General features: G+C 34.5%; 1 protein-coding gene across 1 annotated transcript in view; it reads left to right on the forward strand.

Moving 5' to 3' along the window:
* Positions 1–19000, forward strand: part of HFM1 (helicase for meiosis 1) — a 60172-nt gene that overhangs the window by 39839 nt on the left and 1333 nt on the right. Inside the window, exons 22-36 of the mRNA XM_070939405.1 lie at positions 368–465; positions 1013–1144; positions 2402–2487; positions 3812–3895; positions 4982–5139; positions 5230–5333; positions 8999–9133; positions 10028–10123; positions 10883–11001; positions 12517–12599; positions 13544–13647; positions 14128–14355; positions 15085–15190; positions 15687–15798; positions 16472–16623. Coding sequence (XP_070795506.1) covers positions 368–465; positions 1013–1144; positions 2402–2487; positions 3812–3895; positions 4982–5139; positions 5230–5333; positions 8999–9133; positions 10028–10123; positions 10883–11001; positions 12517–12599; positions 13544–13647; positions 14128–14355; positions 15085–15190; positions 15687–15798; positions 16472–16623 — 1797 coding nt within the window. The remainder of the gene's footprint in view (positions 1–367; positions 466–1012; positions 1145–2401; positions 2488–3811; positions 3896–4981; positions 5140–5229; positions 5334–8998; positions 9134–10027; positions 10124–10882; positions 11002–12516; positions 12600–13543; positions 13648–14127; positions 14356–15084; positions 15191–15686; positions 15799–16471; positions 16624–19000) is intronic.

Here is a 19000-nt window from a genome sequence, read left to right on the forward strand (position 1 = left end):
TTAAATCAATTTGGCTTCCCCCATTTAAAACCCCTTACCCATAAAATTAACCAGTTAAAAATTCTAAGAATGTAGTACTGCAGGCTAATTTGGCTGACTGACGGCTGCCAGGAGTTTGGCAGTTCAAGTCTCATGGGCTGAAGGTTGACTCAGCCTTCCATCCCTCCGAGGTCGGTAAAATGAGAACCCAGATTGTTTGGGGCACTATGTTGACTCTGTAAACTGCTTAGAGAGGGCTGTAAAGCATTGTGAAGCAATATATAAGTCTAAGTCCTATTGCTTTTTTAAAAAATCAGTGGATTTACTGTTTATGATATTTACACATTTGTGTTTTCAATATTTTGAAAATTTATAACTTCTTTTTCAGTCTTATTCAGGCACAATTAGGATGCATTCCCATACAAGATTTCACCTTGACGCAAGATATAGGAAACATTTTTAGAAATGGCATAAGACTTACAAAATGTATGGTAAAATTTAAAATTATTCTTTTCATTATATATTTGCTTACAGCTAATCCTTGTTTAGTGACAACAAATGGAACTGGCAACTCAGTTATTAAATAAGTGAAGTAAGCTAAGTGAAACAGTGCAATTTTACAATTTTCAGTTTTTCTTTGTGTTACAGGCCTACATAGACTGGACACAAAGGTTTTTTTGTAATTACCATCTTAACTGGAGATAGTCACTAAATGAGGCAGTCACTAATTTAAATTTCTTGGGCCATTTATTTTCTAATAAGTTTGAGTGATTTATAAGAGTAAAAAAGAGAAGCAATGTATTTTAAAGAATAATAATAAGCATACATCCTGCGATGATAGTTGTAATACCATCAAACAGCCACATCTGCCTATTCCAGGTCCTTGAAAAGAATTCAACACAAAAATGCCAAATCCATCTGAACATCTGGCTGACTGTGCAATGAACCATATAATGTAATAATGATAATATACATGAGCATGTATTTTTTTCTACCTCTTCCTCTTTTTACACTTGTTTCTTTTCTTGTGTAGGGTTATCTGAATTTCTGGCTACCCATCAAAACAACTTTATTGTATTACTAAATGCTTTGATTTTAGCGAAGTGTTTCAGATGTAGACTTTGGGAAAATTCACTTTATGTATCCAAACAGCTAGAAAAAATTGGTAAGTACCATAAAAATTATTCTATGTTTCAACTTGGGATATAATACAAATCATTTCAATCTCATAGCATAAAAAATAGTAGGATAGAATTGTTTTCTTTTTCCTCAGATTTCTTGTCCTCAGATTGGACAATGCTCGAGATATTAAGGAAAATTTAAATGCAGGAGATGTGTGCTTCATGTTACATTAAATATCACTTGTGAAAATGTTCAGAATCCATGCATGTTTTTTCGATCTTGCTTAATTAATATGCTGCTTAGCTTTATAAAAGGAAGCAGCAACAGTGATGAGAATTTTGTATAGCAGTATGTTATACATTAGGGACATGGTGGCTCAGTGGCTAAGACACTGAGCTTGTTGATTGAAAGGTCGGGAGTTCAGTGGTTCGAATTCCTAGTGCCACATAACGGGGTGAGCTCCCGTTACTTGTCCCAGCTTCTGCCAACCTAGCAGTTCAAAAGCACATAAAAAATGCAAGTAGAAAAATAGGAACCACCTTTGGTGGGAAGGTAACAGCGTTCCATGCGCCTTTGGCATTTAGTCATGCCGGCCACATGACCACAGAGATGTCTTCGGACAGCGCTGGCTCTTCAGCTTTGAAACGGAGATGAGCACCGCCCCCCTAGAGTTGGGAACGACTAGCACATATGTGCGAGGGGAACCTTTACCTTATGTTATACATTAGAAGTACAAATTGCAAAATAATATTGAGGATGATGCCTATGGTACATTTTCTCTTGTTTTTTTTAAAATATCAGATTTTTAAAAAAATTACAGGTAATACTTGCTTAACAACCAAAATTGGGATTGTAATATTGGTTGTTGAGCAAAGCAGCCATTAAACAAGACATCCACATGACTGCTTTGCTCAATGATTGCAATCCTAGCACTTTCAGTTGTGGTCATTAAGCTACCTCTCAAGTTATAAAGTGGATGGAGAACCACCACACCATGCTCCAGCTGGATATTGTTGGTGTTTTGGACTTTGACAACAATCTCTGCTGTTGTTGTCTTTTTTTCCTATTACCCTGCACTTCAGTCTAAAACACCTCCAGGGATAAAGCACCCAAACTGCAGTCTGGTCAAACCTCACCATCCTTAAACCAACAGCTGCAGCACCCTGACAGATGACAAATATATTTCAGAGTAGATGCTTAATTTAAATGATATTTTAAATTTGCTTACTAGTAAAAAAGATAAGTTATGAAGAAATGCAATTTGACAAATTAATCTTTAGCATATTTCCATTTTCAATAGGTATGAGTTTATCAAATGCAATGATGAATGCAGGATTGACGTCCTTTAAAAAAATAGAAGATACAAATGCAAGAGAGCTTGAATTGGTATTTATTTTATAATTTTTATGTTGTGTGTTACATATACTGTTCTATATTTACTCACATATCTGATTTGTATTCTGATGTTTTCTAAATAAATCATATAAATATCTTGAAGGAATGCACAGCTGTTTTTCCAGTGAAATGCGTATTTCCATCTGCAGAAGTGGTAATAAGGGAGCTCTCTTTCCTCTGTAGACTTCCCTATACTTTCAAAAACTACTCCAGATTTTTTTGATAAGCCTGTATAGGGAGGAGAGGTAGAAAAATGCCTTAACACAAGAGACTTTCTACTACACTAGATTCATTCTGCCTGAGAGTATATATAATATTCTAGAAAAAATGTATTGAATCTTAATATAAGCAGTATTTATAACATTCTATTGTCAGGAATTCATAGTTTTTTCAAGTCTAGATACTAGTGTAGTAAGGTATCTGAGGTGAGGAAAACAGAAAACAGAAAAGGAATTAATACTGCCAGAATTGCAGAATCATCTGTAGCTGATAGAAGAGTTGAACAAATATGTAATTACTTGTTATAGCTGTAGTACACAAACATAGTGTTTTTACCATTCTTATTTCATTTGATAAATTCAAACAGTGGATAACTGCAATTGGTGGTGGGAGAGGACTGGAAATGGAAGCTGAATGTACGAAAAAATAAAATAAATAGAAGGTTGAATATGGGAAGTTTATTTAGATTATCCTGAAGACATATCCAGATAGCCAGTTTTGTGTCCTTTCTCCAACTTGTAAGATGGGATATAAAAGGTCAGAATGTATTTGCTCTATTTACATAGCTAGTCCTTACTCTGCCTCATTAATGAAGCTGGAGAATTGTGCTTAGAGTTTCCTGCTGGGCAAGTTAGATTGCAGGGACTATTAGATTTTATTCCCTGACCAGATTGCTGCCTCTAACTATGTCATCAATATGGATGGTGCCAAAATATCATATATCATGCAAGACTTGTATTAAGAGAAGATTAAAAATAGCATTTCCACATCTGTTTGTAAGAATCTGAAGTTAATTGTTTCAGTAATAGGCTGGGGATGAGGGGAAATCTGCATCAAGATACATTTTTAATGAACATTTGACAAGGCATTTTCAAGTCAGTGGTAGAAGTTTGTGTGGATGTGCCCTAAGCAAGACAAACAAACTGATATAAATTATCCCAAAATGCACTGTTGCCATGTTGATTGATTTAAAGAACAATACTAACAATGTAATGCTAGGAAGACTATGTTTTGTAAATGGCTTTTATGCTTCGTTTAGCAAATATTGGTCTATGTTCTAAATTAATATAAATGCTATCTGAATTTAAATTTCCAGATTTTGAACAGACATCCTCCTTTTGGAAATCAGATTAAAGAATCAGTAGCACACCTTCCAAAATATGAACTTAATATAGAGCAGGTATATTTTTGTTCTGTGTTCCTGCTACAAAACAACTGAATTGAAAAGAACTATCCTTCCTAATGTTTTGCAAATATACATTAAATACATTTGTCATTTAGGTGCTGTACTAAGTAATTGCCCAAAAATGTATTCAAACTATGGAGCCAATTGTTCATTATGATGTACTGGAATCAAATGTATTAGCTAGTACAGTATGGAGAGTGATAGACTAGAAAGCCTATAGTGAAGATTTCTAATCATAGATTGGAAAAATTGAGAAATTGAGTTCTGTGGCAAAAACAGCAGATGCTTTATTACAATATAGCAAGATAACACCATTTGGTCATACTGTCTACCTCATCACTAATGAGTGACATTTGCTCTTAAACTGTCTAACTCTGCATGGGATTATTTAATAATCCATACCATAGAATTAGCAAGAATGATAGCAATTACTTAATAGGCATCTCCTCACCACCCATGTTTTCTCCTGAGTTTGAATATGCCTTGCTTTTCTAAATGCTGGTTAATACCATTGTATATATAATAAGGCAAGTGCCAGGGAAATTATACGTGAGTGACAACATCATCATACAAATGTTCCAACTAGGGGTGGCAAGACAGCAGTCTTCCAGTATTTGAGAGAACCTCACAAAGAAGAGGGGGACAACCTATTTTCCAAAGCATTTGAAGGCAAGGCAAGAAGTAATGATTGGAAACTTACCAAACAGATATCCAACCTAGAACTAGGGAGAAATTCTTGCCTTCAGAAGTTGTGGGTGCTCCATCACTGGAGATTTTTAAGAAATGATTGGACAGCCATTTGTCCAGAATGGTATCGGGTCTCCTGCTTGAGCAGGGGGTTGGACCAGAAGTCCCTTCCAACTTTGTTATTCTATATTCTGTAACATATGTATCAGACTTTGGAGTCCAATTATGTAATGGTAGCATTGGGCAGAATGGCATCATTACACATGTGTCATAAAATTGAAATAGCTTAGCATGGTATCTGACTCCAGCCAATATCAATCTATTTATATTTATCTACCATATCATATGCGAAAGCTAATTTTATTTTTGAATTGTATGTCATTTATTTTCAAGCTGGCAAAGTACAACGAAGCAGTAGCTGAAATCATAGTGACAATCATATTAACCAATTTTGAACAGATGCAGATAAAAAGAACTGCTCCAGATTCTCATTATGCAACCCTAGTAATAGGAGATAATGATAATAATGTGGTTTTTAGACAAAGGATTATGTGAGTAAATTTAAATTATTTAGAAACTTTTAACAATTGTGCATTTTTGTATATTTAATTTTAAGCTATTGATTTATTATATACTTGCAGGGATTCTGCTTTGCTGAAAAATGGAAACTGGACTAAAAAAATTGAAGTGAGAAGAGCTGTTAATTCTGATGAGCTTAATATAAATCTAATCAGTTCTGAATATGGTAAATTAATTTATGGATTTGGATTTTAAAAATAAGTCTACTAAGTTTTAAACTGAGAACCTCTTGGTTTTCATGTTTCTTAAATTACTATATGCTGATTTTACAGTGAAACTGCATTTCTGCTTTACGTTATATTGTGTCATGGAAAAAAGTCATCCAGTGAATTTGAACAAAAAGCAATGGAGATCTGAAACAAAAGTTATTTATTGAAATATCTTAAACAATGATCACCAAACTATCTGAGAAGCCCAACAACAGATTGACAAAGGTTGTCATAGGAGATAATAACACATTTATATAACTGTGTTTTAAGAATGGAGCTTGGAATGAGGTTGAAGTTTATAAACTAGTTTAATCTAGTGGTTAAGTCTTTAGGCTAGAAACTGTGGAAATGTGATACCTTAGCCATAAAAGCCAAGTGGGTGACTTTGGACCAGTCACTCAGGCCAAATCACCTCACATGGTGGTTTTTGTAGGGAAAGTACAAGAAAGGATATTCATCACCTTGAGTTATTATATATATATATTATAATGTAATTAGTATTTTATAATATTAATAACTAGGATTATTTTTACAATGGCAAGTAAATATGTGTGTATAATATGTACGTTTTACTTAGTATATAGCTCCTAGATCATGTGGACCTGGATGTGGATCAAGTGCTATTATTACCTAATAGAATGCATACCTATATTTTCTTCCACTCTCTGCTGCCTTGTTGGAAGATAGAATCAATAGAAAAGAAAACATCGGAAAGAGAAAAAGTGAAATATATGTTTCAATATTTAAATTAGTTTTTAATCCAATACTACACTGTTACATACTATTTACCATTCAAAATGCATCAATTGTAACATTCTATTGGCAAGAAAGTGGGATATGCATTAAAATTAGTTTTTCTTCTGTTCACAAATACATATGTGTGTATGTGTATATGTGTGTGTGTGTGTGTGTGTGTGTGTGTGTGTGTATAGAACAGAAATGGCATTATTGAGAAATGAACTCCATAACAAAAGGTTCTTATTAGATCAAACAAACAAGGATTTATTAACTCTGCATTTGAAAATAAGTAGTAAGGTTCACCCTATTCTGTGGGACAAAATAAAACTTCTGGGCATTTGAAGGGCTGAAACAGACCTTTTACAAAAGTAATAGACATCAAAAGAAATTTGAAAACTTAAAAAATCAAGGGAGACCCCCTAGAGTAGCACAGTACCATCTGAAAAAGGTAGTTTACAATGTTTCTAATAGAGAGCTGACTACAGCAGAAACAAGCAATTTAACAAAAGGCTTTAATTTTGCAGTAATGCCCAAGAGAATTCCTATAGAAACAATAATATGTGAAGTGGAAGCCAGCTTAACAAAACTTAATGTTGAGGATGCTGATAAAATTAGGCATGAGGTTACTAACATTATCTGCACTAGTAAACCCCCAAAAAGTAATCTGCCCAGAGAAAAATATTGAGCATTGCATGAACTAAGAAAGGATGACAGCATAATCATACTGCCCGCAGACAAAGGAAATGCCACGGTGATAATAAATACGGTAGATTACGACAAAAAGTTGCTCGAGCTCCTCCAAGATGTTACATATAAACCCTTAAATACTGACCCAACCACATATTTAGAAAAAACTACCAAAACCAAGATAAAGGCCAGTCCCATAGATAAAGAAGTTCAACAAACAATCATCCCTAGAGAGAAGTCATTGAAAACTCGAAAACTATATGGCCTCCCAAAAATACATAAAGAGGGCATACCTCTCAGACCCATAGTTAGCTCTATAGACTCTCCGCTACAAAACTTGGCTAAGTATTTAGCCAAACAACTACAACCGTTTGCAGAATCGATTGCTTCTTATGTGCAGAACTCATATCATCTCATAGAAGTTCTGAGAAACCAACGCATAGAGCAGGGTGACCTACTTGTAAACTTTGATGTGGTCTCATTATCCACTCAAGTACCCGTTATAGAAGCTCTAGCAACAATCAAAAATAAATACCACCCACCAAACCACATCATAAAATTGGCAGAGCATTGACTATCTAACACCTATTTCATGTACAAAGGGCAAAGATATAAACAAATGCAAGGGGCACAAATGGGATCACCACTCTCCCCAGTTATTGCCAATCTGTTCATGGAGGGATTAGAAATTAAGGCTTTGGAACAAACTACTTATAAACCAAAATTATGGCTCAGATATGTAGATGATACGTTTGTGATCTGGCCCCATAGAAAAGACAAGCTAGACAATTTTCTAGCACATTTGAATAACATGCATCTGAAGATACAGTTCACTATGGAAATGGAGATTGAAAATCAACTCCCATTCTTAGATGTATTAATATATAAGAGAACTGATGGCACCCTAGAACATAGTGTCTACCAAAAGAAAACACACACAAATAGATACCTAAACGCACACTTACACCATCATCCCTCACAAAACTTTAATCACTAGAACTAATTATCTAGCAGGCACATGTACAAACAGAACTTCAGATTCTCACAGAGGTATTAATAACAAATGGGTTCCATGAAAATAAAATTAAAAGTATAATTCGACAAGGGACATTAGGACAGAGAGAAACCCAAGAAGAAGAACAGAAGATGGGAAAAGCCATCCTGCACTATATAAAAGGAACCACCGATAAAATTAGCAAGATACTACAGAAACAAAAAATAAAAACAGTGTTCCGCACAGATAGAAAAATATCAATGATGTTGAGAAACCCCAAGGATAAAATTGAGCTGTAAAATCAAGGAATATACGAAATACCATGTACCTCCTGTCAGTCATCTTATATTGGACAGACAAATAGACGAATAAGTGTGCGTTTAGAAGAACATAAAAAAGCAGTGAAAAAGGAAGAACAAACTTCTTCTTTGGTACAACACATGAAGGCCACGGGACATAATACAGATTTCAACAAGGCTAGAACAGTGGTAAAAGAGGAACATCTTAATAAGAGAATAATTAGGGAGGCTATTGAAATTGAAAAGAGGCCGCAGAATATGAATAGACGAGATGACGCCTCTAGGGTATCAAGTATTTGGAAACCTGCACTGAGGGAAACTCGAATTTTAACATCAGAGGATAGGCAGAGATCCCAACAGGCAATCAGTGGTGTTGTAATGCATGCAAGAACCCTTTCCTTTTTGCAGTTGATAGCTAGCAATAGGGAGAGAGAGAGAACCAAGCCAGAAGATATGCTAAAATCTCAACAGGCAACCAATGGTGCTGTGATGCCTACTAGAATTCTTACCTCTTTGCAGTTGACAGTTGATAATAGGGAACCAGAGAAAACTGGACCGTTAACACGTATTCAGGCTGCAGCTAGTATAATAATGAAGCATGACCCAGAGCTTCTAAACTGATAATAAAGGCCCGAAGATGACAAGATAGAGAGCTTGTCGAAACGTTACCTAACATTTAAAGTGTTGGTTAAAGGATTTCAGCCAGAGTTTTTGAAAAGACCTTACAAAGGGTTTTTGTTTGGGAATTTAGAGGATTCTGAGCTGGGATCTTAGCCAGGATTTTATAATGACGCGGGAAAACACCCGAGATTTTAACTTTTTACATACATACATACATACATACATACATACATACATACATACATGTATATATATATAATTATATAATTTTCTTCCCTAATAGTTGGATTGGATATTCAGCAGAGATATAAACCATTTTACTTGGGACCAAAGAAGGTTGGAATCATGATCACTCATGGAAAATCTGATAGCTCTCAGATATCTTCAATAGGGTCATCAAAATTAAGAACAAATAAAGGTAAACAAAAATTCCATACTAAATATTTATTGCTAGCAGCAGAATAGATTTTAGGTATGGTACATAAGTGTTTGATGTCAGAACTTGGTTTGATGGTGAATAATGTATGACTATAAAGGATACAGGCCTACTTCAGAAGTTTTTGATTGCAGAATATTAAAATAATTATGAGAATTATGAGAAGAGTTGACAAACAAGAAAAATCAATGTGCTTTTGGGTTTAATATTCAAAATGCAAATCCTACTTATTTAGTAGGCATTTGAAATTTGCCCAAGGTATTCTCTTTGTGATGATAAGTAGCACTAGAATTCTGATGGGTTTTTGTTGTTTTAAAGTTTGTTTCTAATACTTTAAATAGCATGTAACTTTGTTATGATTTTAGGCCAATTCATTAAAAATAATATATAAAATGGATCCCTAATGTATATGTATATGTATTTTGTTTTTTGAATCTGAATATTTTACTTGGTTTTTATTTAAATTGTAGGATCCTCAGATAAATTTTCCAGGGATAGCCTTAGTGAACACAGTGGGATTTAATTTGGTACAAACTTTTTAGAAACAGAATGTATACTTTATGTCTTATCCTTTTGTTCTGACATTGAAGTGTCAGTATATATACACTTGTAAATTATGGATAAATTCACTTAAATTATAGTAAACGTTTAGTAGGCTTATCACCTTCTAAGCATCTACTGTTTTCTACATGATCATTCTCAAATATTTTCTACACATTCCTTCTTCACTCACATATTACCTTATAGAATTTGTGGAAAAAACAGTAAAATAATGTGCAAAGTCTGCAATTTTTCACTGATTACCATGTATTTGATTCTGATACAAAGTTTACAGTTTTTTTTCTTCTATGCCATCAAATTAACATAAAACAAAAGAAGTCACTTGTAGCCAAGAATCACTAAGCATAAAGAATGGAAATAGAAAATGCAATCACCACTGCAAAAATAAAGAAACATGTGGACATGATTGTTGTGAGTTTTTTTTTCTTATTGTAACTTATGAATGATACAGTTTGCATGTAAAGCATTATGAGAAGGATTCACTCAGCCTCTTGAGTGTTGAAATGTGCACATGCTCATAAATGTAAACACTTTTAAAAGTGGGTATATTAGAGGAAGTTTTACATTTGGAACATGACAGATTCTTAATGGAGTACAACAGTGGTCCCCAACCTTTTTGGCAACAGGGACTAGTTTCATGGAAGACAATTTTTCTCTGGATGAGGGGTGATGGATGGTTTCATATGCAACCTAGATCTAGCACATGTGCAGATGAAATTTTGCTTGCTCACCTGCTGCTCACCTTCAGCTGCACAGCTTGATTCCAAACAGGCCGCAGCCTGGTACCAGTCCATGGCCCAGGGGTTGGGGACCCCTAGCGTACAATACATACCCAAAAACCACAAACAATTAAAAAAGATGTGCATATGGATGAGTAATATTAAAAAACAGACCAAAAATCAATAAAAATGAACAGATTATCATTGTAATTTACTCATAACTATGTTATATTCCTCACAGCTTCTGGGTTTTTTTGTCATTAAAAATGGATTTAGGAATTATTTAGAAATAATTCGTACATGCAATGTTGCCAATAAAATGGAAGCGGTTGGCTGTTGTCACACACGAATTTATTTGAAACTTCTATGAATTATTTTTCTTTTGTTTGTAGTTTTCTGTAACAAAAATAAAATATAAATATAAAATGAAAATATATATTACATTTTTAAGGTAAAATTGGAGTTTCAGAGAAATCTAACATGAAGAATGAGTCAGCTTTTTCTTCATATCTTACTGACTTAAGAAACAGGAATGCTGAATCTGTCATTCCCCCAGTCAAACGACTAAAGGTATATGAATTTGAAAGAATTTGTGTGCCCTTTTAATATAAAATAACTATTTGAAATTAAGACCATTTTTGTTACTGAAATATATTATCTAAGGTTGAATATTTCCTGTGAAATAAGAAAAGAGGCGGAATATTATATTAACATTAAAAATGCCTACAAAAAACATTAAGGTGACAGTACAAATTATTCCAGAAAAATTATTGGGAAATAAATGCTTTATAATCTTCTAGACCATTTATTTGGAATAAGTATAGAAGCTGATACCCGTATTCCACAGGAGGTAGCTTTGAAATGGAGGAAAAAAAAAAAGGTGCATTTTGGCAATATATGATTTCTTTAAACATTAGTAGCTAATTTGAATATGATTGCTCCATTGAATAATAAACTAAGATTGGATATTGTACATTATGCTACTTTTTGCAGACAAAAGTTTGACAATGCTTCTTGCCTGCCATCTTAGCAAGGTTTGGGGGATAACGTTTATACTCTGTTCTTAAGATTTTACAGTGCAATCATTTTTATTTCTATGGAATCACCATCTAGTCTTCCCCTTTGCTAAAGTTAAACAAATTTACAAATTTCAAACTATTCTTCCCTTTTGTAGGAGTTTTTTCCTACCATAAATTGATTACAAGTATAATAGTGAGTGAAATATAATAAATTATATTTCTATAATACATTGTAATAATAAACTATAAATAGATTTATAGCCACCCTTTGTTTGCTGAGATCTTTGCATAATTCAAAGCTGCCATTCACTAAAATCACTATCATCATTCCAAATCAATCCATTCCCATATAAAGTTCTTTTCATTGAAGGTTATGCCCTGTTATCTATTATGTTAGTTTAGTACATGTTAGTAGCAAGTCCCAAAGGTGCTTTTTCAAGAGGAAACTGGACTTCCTGGTTTTTCCTTCGAAGACGTTTCACTTCTCATCCAAGAGCTTCTTCAGCTCTATATATTGGACTTGTGGAGTAGGATTCAAAGGGCCCACCTGCAACAAGTAATTCAGTATGTTGTACTCTCAGAAATGAACTTAACCATCTAATTAGAGCTGAAGAAGCTTCTTGAATGAGAAGTGAAACATCTTCAAAGAAAAATCAAAAAGTCCAGTTGCCTTTTGAAAAAGCACCTTTGGGACAACCATGACCTGGATGACTGAGAATCTCCATAGACATCTTGGCAGCAAGATAGTTTTCAGCTTCTGGATCGAAGTCTGAGAGAGAATAACAGGTCCAAAACATCACCCAGCTGGCTTCCGAGGGAGGATTAGAACTCCTTGTTCCTAATCTTAACCATAGAAAACTCTCAATCATAGATAAGTAGATCTCTCTCTTGCTCTACACACATATACAAAGATATTTTCTACGATATAAAAACGTATCAAGTAAAGAAAATAATGTTCATATATAGTTTTTTTTATTAGTGATGGTTTCTCATTTTCTAGTTGTATACAAGAAACTAATATATGTGTACCTGTATATTATAATAAAAATCTTTTTCTACATTTTAGATGCAGATGTCAAATAAATCTCAAAAAGTCAATCTTAAACAATTTAGTTATATTCCAAAAGCTTTTCTTCCAGGATTGCCAAGGTATTGTAGTAACAGTAAGAGTCATCTATCATCATTGTCTTTCTTTATTTCAGCTCAAGATTGGTAAGACATAAATTAGAACAACTCTGGTACAATCCAAAAATATAATAACGTTAACAGTTTAATATATGACATACCTTTAATAAGAAATCTAGATTAGTAGCTTGATCACTATAGTGCAACATTTGAATGTTAAAACAATGATTTCAGGATGTCTGTGATTTATGAAAACTTCTAGATAAATAACATTGATCTGGGGGCAAGGCAATGTTTCCAAAAAGTGAATTAATTGACAACATAGTTCTGCACAGAATTTACATCTTAGAGAAACATATTCTAGTGTTTCAGTTTCACCTGAAACACAAGGGATTCCTTTATAACTGCCATCTATAACTGCAGAAGGAAGGGCATTAAAACATGCTTGTAAAATGAATATAGAATAACTTGAATAAATAGTATGCCGGTTATGGTTCTGTTGATTTACTGAGGAGACAATATAATCTGGGGGTGTTGCTAAATTACTGTATACTGAAGTTCAATATCTGGAAGAAATTAAGGGGCATGCCAAAATGAAGCGCTGTGTTAGTTATGACTATACTGTATATCATCTAAATTTAAACTCCTAAACTAGGAGAGGCAAAAGCCCCACGGGGAAGATAGATAGAATTTAAGCCAATAACATACACATAGGACAGGAGGTGTTTCTCAGAGGAAGGGCTAAAAACACAAGGCATAAAGGTCCTTTCAGTTGCCCAGCTAAAGCAAGCAGGCGCCTATAACTGGGCAGTAGCAATTACAGGAAGATACTGGAAATACATAATTACTTTAGAAATAATGGCATCAAGTTGTACTGTGTAGGAAAAGGAAATTATTTGTTTTCTTTAATAATAATCTCAAATTTATTTCACTATAATATTGATTCTAATTATTTCATTTTTCTAAAGATTAGAACATGTACAACATCCAAGATCCCCTTTACTAGTAGACAACTACAGTTCTAATGTCTGTCAAACATTTCAACCGGAAACTGAAGTTCGCAAAATGAATGGTACATTTCTAATGATTCTTAACATTTATTTTACTCGGCCACAATTTAGTCACAGTTCAGTTCTTTTAACTCCTGTAGTTTCAATTATATAAATTAATTGCATTACGGATTTGGAACATCATGCTTCTTCACTTCATTATATGGTAACATAAAGAAATAACTGGGTTATCTTTATTATCCAAGAATATTCTTATTTCATAGATTTTTGACACAAAATAATACATTTACTGTCCAAGCCAGTGTCATAAGTATCTGAACATAAATGTTTCAGATCAGTATATAATAATTAGAAAAGCTTGTAAAAATAAATGCAATCAAATGCACATTTTATAAATAAATGTCTGCTCCATATTAGAAACATGATACCTGCTTCCAAAAATGGTGTTGTGGATTTACTTGTCTTTGTTTAAATTGGATAAATTTATTATTTTAATCATGTAAGAAATTACATTGGAATATTATTGTTTTCTCAAATTTTAGGTTTCTTTGCTATCAAGCAATCTGATGAAAAGAATAACCTGACAATGAGCTCACATGAAAGTCTTGGAGAATCTTCAATGAGCAACTTGACTGATGCAGATAAAAGCATCTCTTTGTTTTCTGAAACTTTGAATGTAAATTTTGAATTAGGAAATGAAATTTGGAATGATTATAATGATGGGAGTTTTGTACACAGCAATGCTAATATGCAGAAGTTAAAAAATCCAGGTAAAAATTAAATGTAGTAGCTAATTTTAGTTTAAACTATGTACTAATATTTTGTATATAAAATCTGCATTATTAGTTTCAGCCAAAAAAGAAAACCTCTCCAGTCACAAATACAGTGCAAAAAAATGTTTTTAACAAGGGGCTAAAATATTATTTTTGTTATATAAAAAGAGGTAAATAGAATAATAGAATACAGTTTCTAAAACATAACATAGCATACCCATAATGGTATGCCCGGATAATTCCGTAATAATTTGGAACACTTTGGAACACTAGATACACTTAATTGTCATATCTGATCTTTCTGTGTATTGATTTTATGAATATAGACAAGATGTTATGAGAAAGATTTACTTTGCAGTATATCACTGAGTAAGAAGTTAGATTTAAACCACAAATAAGCATTTTGTATGATTGATTAGCTTTTGTTTTGATAAAGATTCTGTTTTGCTTAACTGGTAACTAAATTGAAATATTAGTGTGAATATTTGGCAAAAATGCAGATGTAGCTTTCCACTACCTTTTTACAGGATTACTTTTTACTTCCCAATTTAGGCTACAACTGTTTGATTTCTTTTATCAAACAAAGGCCAACCCCATTTATCTTTTTTTTCAAAACCAGCCAAGATTTTATTATAGTACGGTACTAAAATGATAGATATATCAGATCAATTTCAGTTATCTTTAGATACTATTTGCAAGATGTTTGGCATTATTTTTATGTTTTAGAATCTTCTCCCCTGAAATCCAGAAACACATGCATCCAGAATTTGAGAAAAAATACATCATTTTGCCAAAACACTCAGAAAAAACCTCCTGGGGTACTTTTTAAAAGGTATCTATAATGTAATAAAATAACTACTTATGTATCTTCAGTTATGCTTGCATATACGAAGATTTTCAAATGTAAATCCCCCAGAGATACACTATCCCACTTGTCTTCTGGCTGTTTCTAACAGACTGCTTTTGCATAGGAAGATATGTTTATTATTTTTTAAAAAGGCCATTCTGGTTCACAAGTATAAGTTATATATGCACAAAATCTTTTCTGTATGCAAATATTTTCTCTTTAATGCAAACTGAATCATGGTATCAGATCAATCTTGTAAATAAAACTTCTGCAGAAACATCCTAAATATATTAAGAGTAGAATGCAGAGATCTATGTATTTCCTACTGTTATTACGCACCTTCTTATATGTTTAGAATGAAAATGCTCCAAAATGTTACATAATTTATTGTGGTAGCACCTTGCTGTCTTTTAAAATCTTATAATCTTTTATTTTGCAGTATTTAATTTTGTTTTGGATTCTATTTCATTTTTTTTTTTAGTTATTCTACAGATAAAACAAAACCTGATATCTGTTTACAAAATTCTTACTCTCCTTCACTGACTCCTCCATCCAGTAGCAAACTACATATAGAATATGGAAATAAAAATATTGTAAGTGATATTTTTTTCCCACTGCTTAGTTCTGTAGTTGATTAACTATGTTATGGATAGCAAGATGCCAGTCCATGGGACCAATGTGGCAGTGGTGGGTTTCACATTTTTTTTACTACCGGTTCTGTGGGAGGGGCTTGATGGACATGGCAGGGGAAGGATACTATAAAATCTCAATTCCGTCCCCAACCCAGGGGAAGGTTACTGCAAAATCCCCGTTTCCTCCCGATCAGCTGGGATTTGGGAGGCAGAGAATAGATGGGGGTGGGGCCAGTCAGAATCTTTACTACCAGTTCTCTGCTACAAATTTCCGCTACTGGTTCTCCAGAACTGGTCAGAACCTGCTGAAACCCACCTCTGCAATGTGGCCTGCAATGCCTTACATTCAGGGCCTACCTACTCACATTTTTGCTAAAGAAGTATCCATTTTAAGTTTAACTAGAACATTTTATAGGGAGAAAAACAATATTATTTAATTTAGTGTCACTTTTGATACTTGGACCCTTGAGAAATGTTCTTAGTGCAATATGGCATAGAATCATCCTAGTATAATATTAGGCCTTCAGTTTATATTTCCAAGATTCAATTGTGTAAATTTATGTAATATAGAAGTAAACTGTTGATCATATGATGCTAAATGTATCTACTTATTTTGGGGGGGGGGTTGTTACAGTTTAGACTTCAAGAAGAATATAATCCAGCAGAAAATCTGAAAATGGCACAATTAGCTACAACCTCAGAAACAACCTTGAGATCTTACCAAGTTGCTGGAAAGGGAGACTTTTTTATTACTAACAGAACTATGACAAAGGGAGCTGATCTTAGGTATTAAGAAACATTTTAATAGAATATCCAAACTGAAATTTTCATAATGGTTTCTGAATGTGTATTTCAAAAGGCATAAACTCACCAACTCTTTTTATTTTCCTACTACATATTTCAGATTTCTCCCAAGCATGGCTGCAAATCTGAACTTTCTATAACTGCATATAGACACAACTCAACTAGTTTCTTTATTTCAGAGAACAGTAAAACTATAAACACAGAAGATTGCCGATTGCAGTACACAGTGTTAAGTCTCTGTGTGTTCCAAAGTATAGATTCTAAATGTTTTCTTCCTGACTGCGTTAATGGATATTTGACTGTCCTCTTTACAGCCCTGAGAATGCTCATTGTTGACATAAGACAAGACATGCAAATAATTAAGACTGTACAAAAGTCATTGTTTCAGGAATGAAATATTCTAGAAAATCCTGGAACACTTTTTTCTTCCTCCAGATCAATATCAGGACCATTGTCATTCTGAAATGATACAGTGGTTTCCAGGAGTAAATTCTCTGTTCCATTTGCAGATCCTACTAATATTTATACTTTAGCACAATATTTTGGTTTAATAGTTCTTCCATATTATGTTAAAAATAGTAGAATAGAATAGAGCTGGAAGGGACTTTGGAGGTCTTCTAGCCCAGCCCTCTGGTCAAGCAGGCGAACCTATACCATTTCAGATAAGTGACTGTCTAATCTCTTCTTAAAAACTCTAGTGATGGAGTGCCCACAATTTCTGGAGGCAAGCTGTTCCAGTGGTTAATTGTCCTTACTGTTAGGAAGTTTCTCCTTAATTCCAGGTTGCTTCTCTCTTTGATTAGTTTCCAACCATTATTTCTTCTCCTCCCCTTCTCTTCCTTCCTGTTTCTCCTCCTACTTCCTTTGTTCTTCCTCTCCTTCTCTTTCTTTCTTTCTTTCTTTCTTTCTTTATTTATTTATTTATTTATTTATTTTTATACCGCCCTTCTCCCGAAGGACTCAGGGCGGTGTCAGTCAAAATAACATACATATAAAATGTGAAATAAAGCAATTTAAAATAATTAAACCAATTTGGATAAAAAACTCGTCAGTTAAGAATCTTCAGCATAAAATTTAGAACAATTAGAAGAAATTTATGCTAGCCCGGCTTAGTGAAACAGAATTCCCCTTCTCTTCCCCCACTCCTCTCTTCTTCCCCCCCTTCTAGCCTTCTCTTTCCTCCTCTTTCCTCTCCCTTTTCTTCCTCTCCTTTTCCCTTTCTTCTTTCTCCTCTTCTCTCTTCTCCCTTCCTCTCTCTCTACTCCTTCCCCTCGCTCCTGTTGTTTCCCTTTTCAGTTCAATCTAAAGTCGTATTCGAGCAGCCCCGATTTCCTAATTATCTTTATTCTCATTTCAATTTCTTATTCAATTATTATTTATTTTTATTTCATCATTTGCGTACATTTTTATAATATCTCCCTTTTTTCCCTTTTATCCCACCCCCCCTTTCTCCTTTTACTTGACATCATCTGGGTATCTATGTTTCTAATTCTTTTCTCCCATCTATTTTCTATCTATTTTACCTCTACGTCCTTATTCATTTTCTTTTCTAACCAATCATAAAATTTATCCCATGTCTTGAAATACATCAACTTCTCTTTATCTTTATCTTTTATTCTCAGTGTTGACCCCCTCTTCTTTGTGGAGTCCCTCAAATACTGGAATACTGCTATCATGTCACCCCTAATTTTTCTTCTTCTTTAGACTAGCCAGATACAAAATCTGCAACCATTCTTCATATGGTTTAGTGTCCAGGCCAGGGGTCCTCAAACTACAGCCCGCGGGCCAGATATGGCCCACCAAAGCCATTAATCCAGCCCACGTAGGACCATGAGGCTGCCCTGGTCACATCACCCCACCCACCCACTGACCCCCACCCTTCAGCCAAGCACAGGACTTACCTTTGCCTGCCCATGGGCTGGAACTGGAAAGTAAGGCCAACATTTTTGGCTGGCAGAGTGCTTCTGGAGGCCAGGGAGGCCAAAAATGGGGCACACAGAGGCCCTGGGAGGCCAAAAATGGGCCCGTTTTTGGCCAGCAGAGTACTACAGGAGGCGGGGGAGTGGCAGAGTGCTTCTGGAGGCCGGGGGGGGGGGCAAAAACAGGGCATGTGGATGGGGGACTGGATTGGAGGAGAAGGGCCGCCCGCTCACCCACCCGCCGGCTGAACTAGTCTTCACGTTTCAAGCAAAAGAGATGTGTTACTTTTGGGGAAACTGTGGGATTGCCCCACCTCCCTGCCAGCCAGCTGGTCTTCAGCACGTCACTCATCGGCCTCTGGACATCAGATTCCCACCACCCAGCACCAGTTCAGGGGTTCCTTCTCCCCCCCAGGGGACAGAGAGAGAGAGAGAGAAAA

This window comes from Pituophis catenifer, unplaced genomic scaffold (assembly GCF_029215685.1).
Source record: "Pituophis catenifer annectens isolate HBS135680 unplaced genomic scaffold, rPitCat1.0.hap2 SCAF_3, whole genome shotgun sequence".
NCBI lineage: Eukaryota > Metazoa > Chordata > Lepidosauria > Squamata > Colubridae > Pituophis > Pituophis catenifer.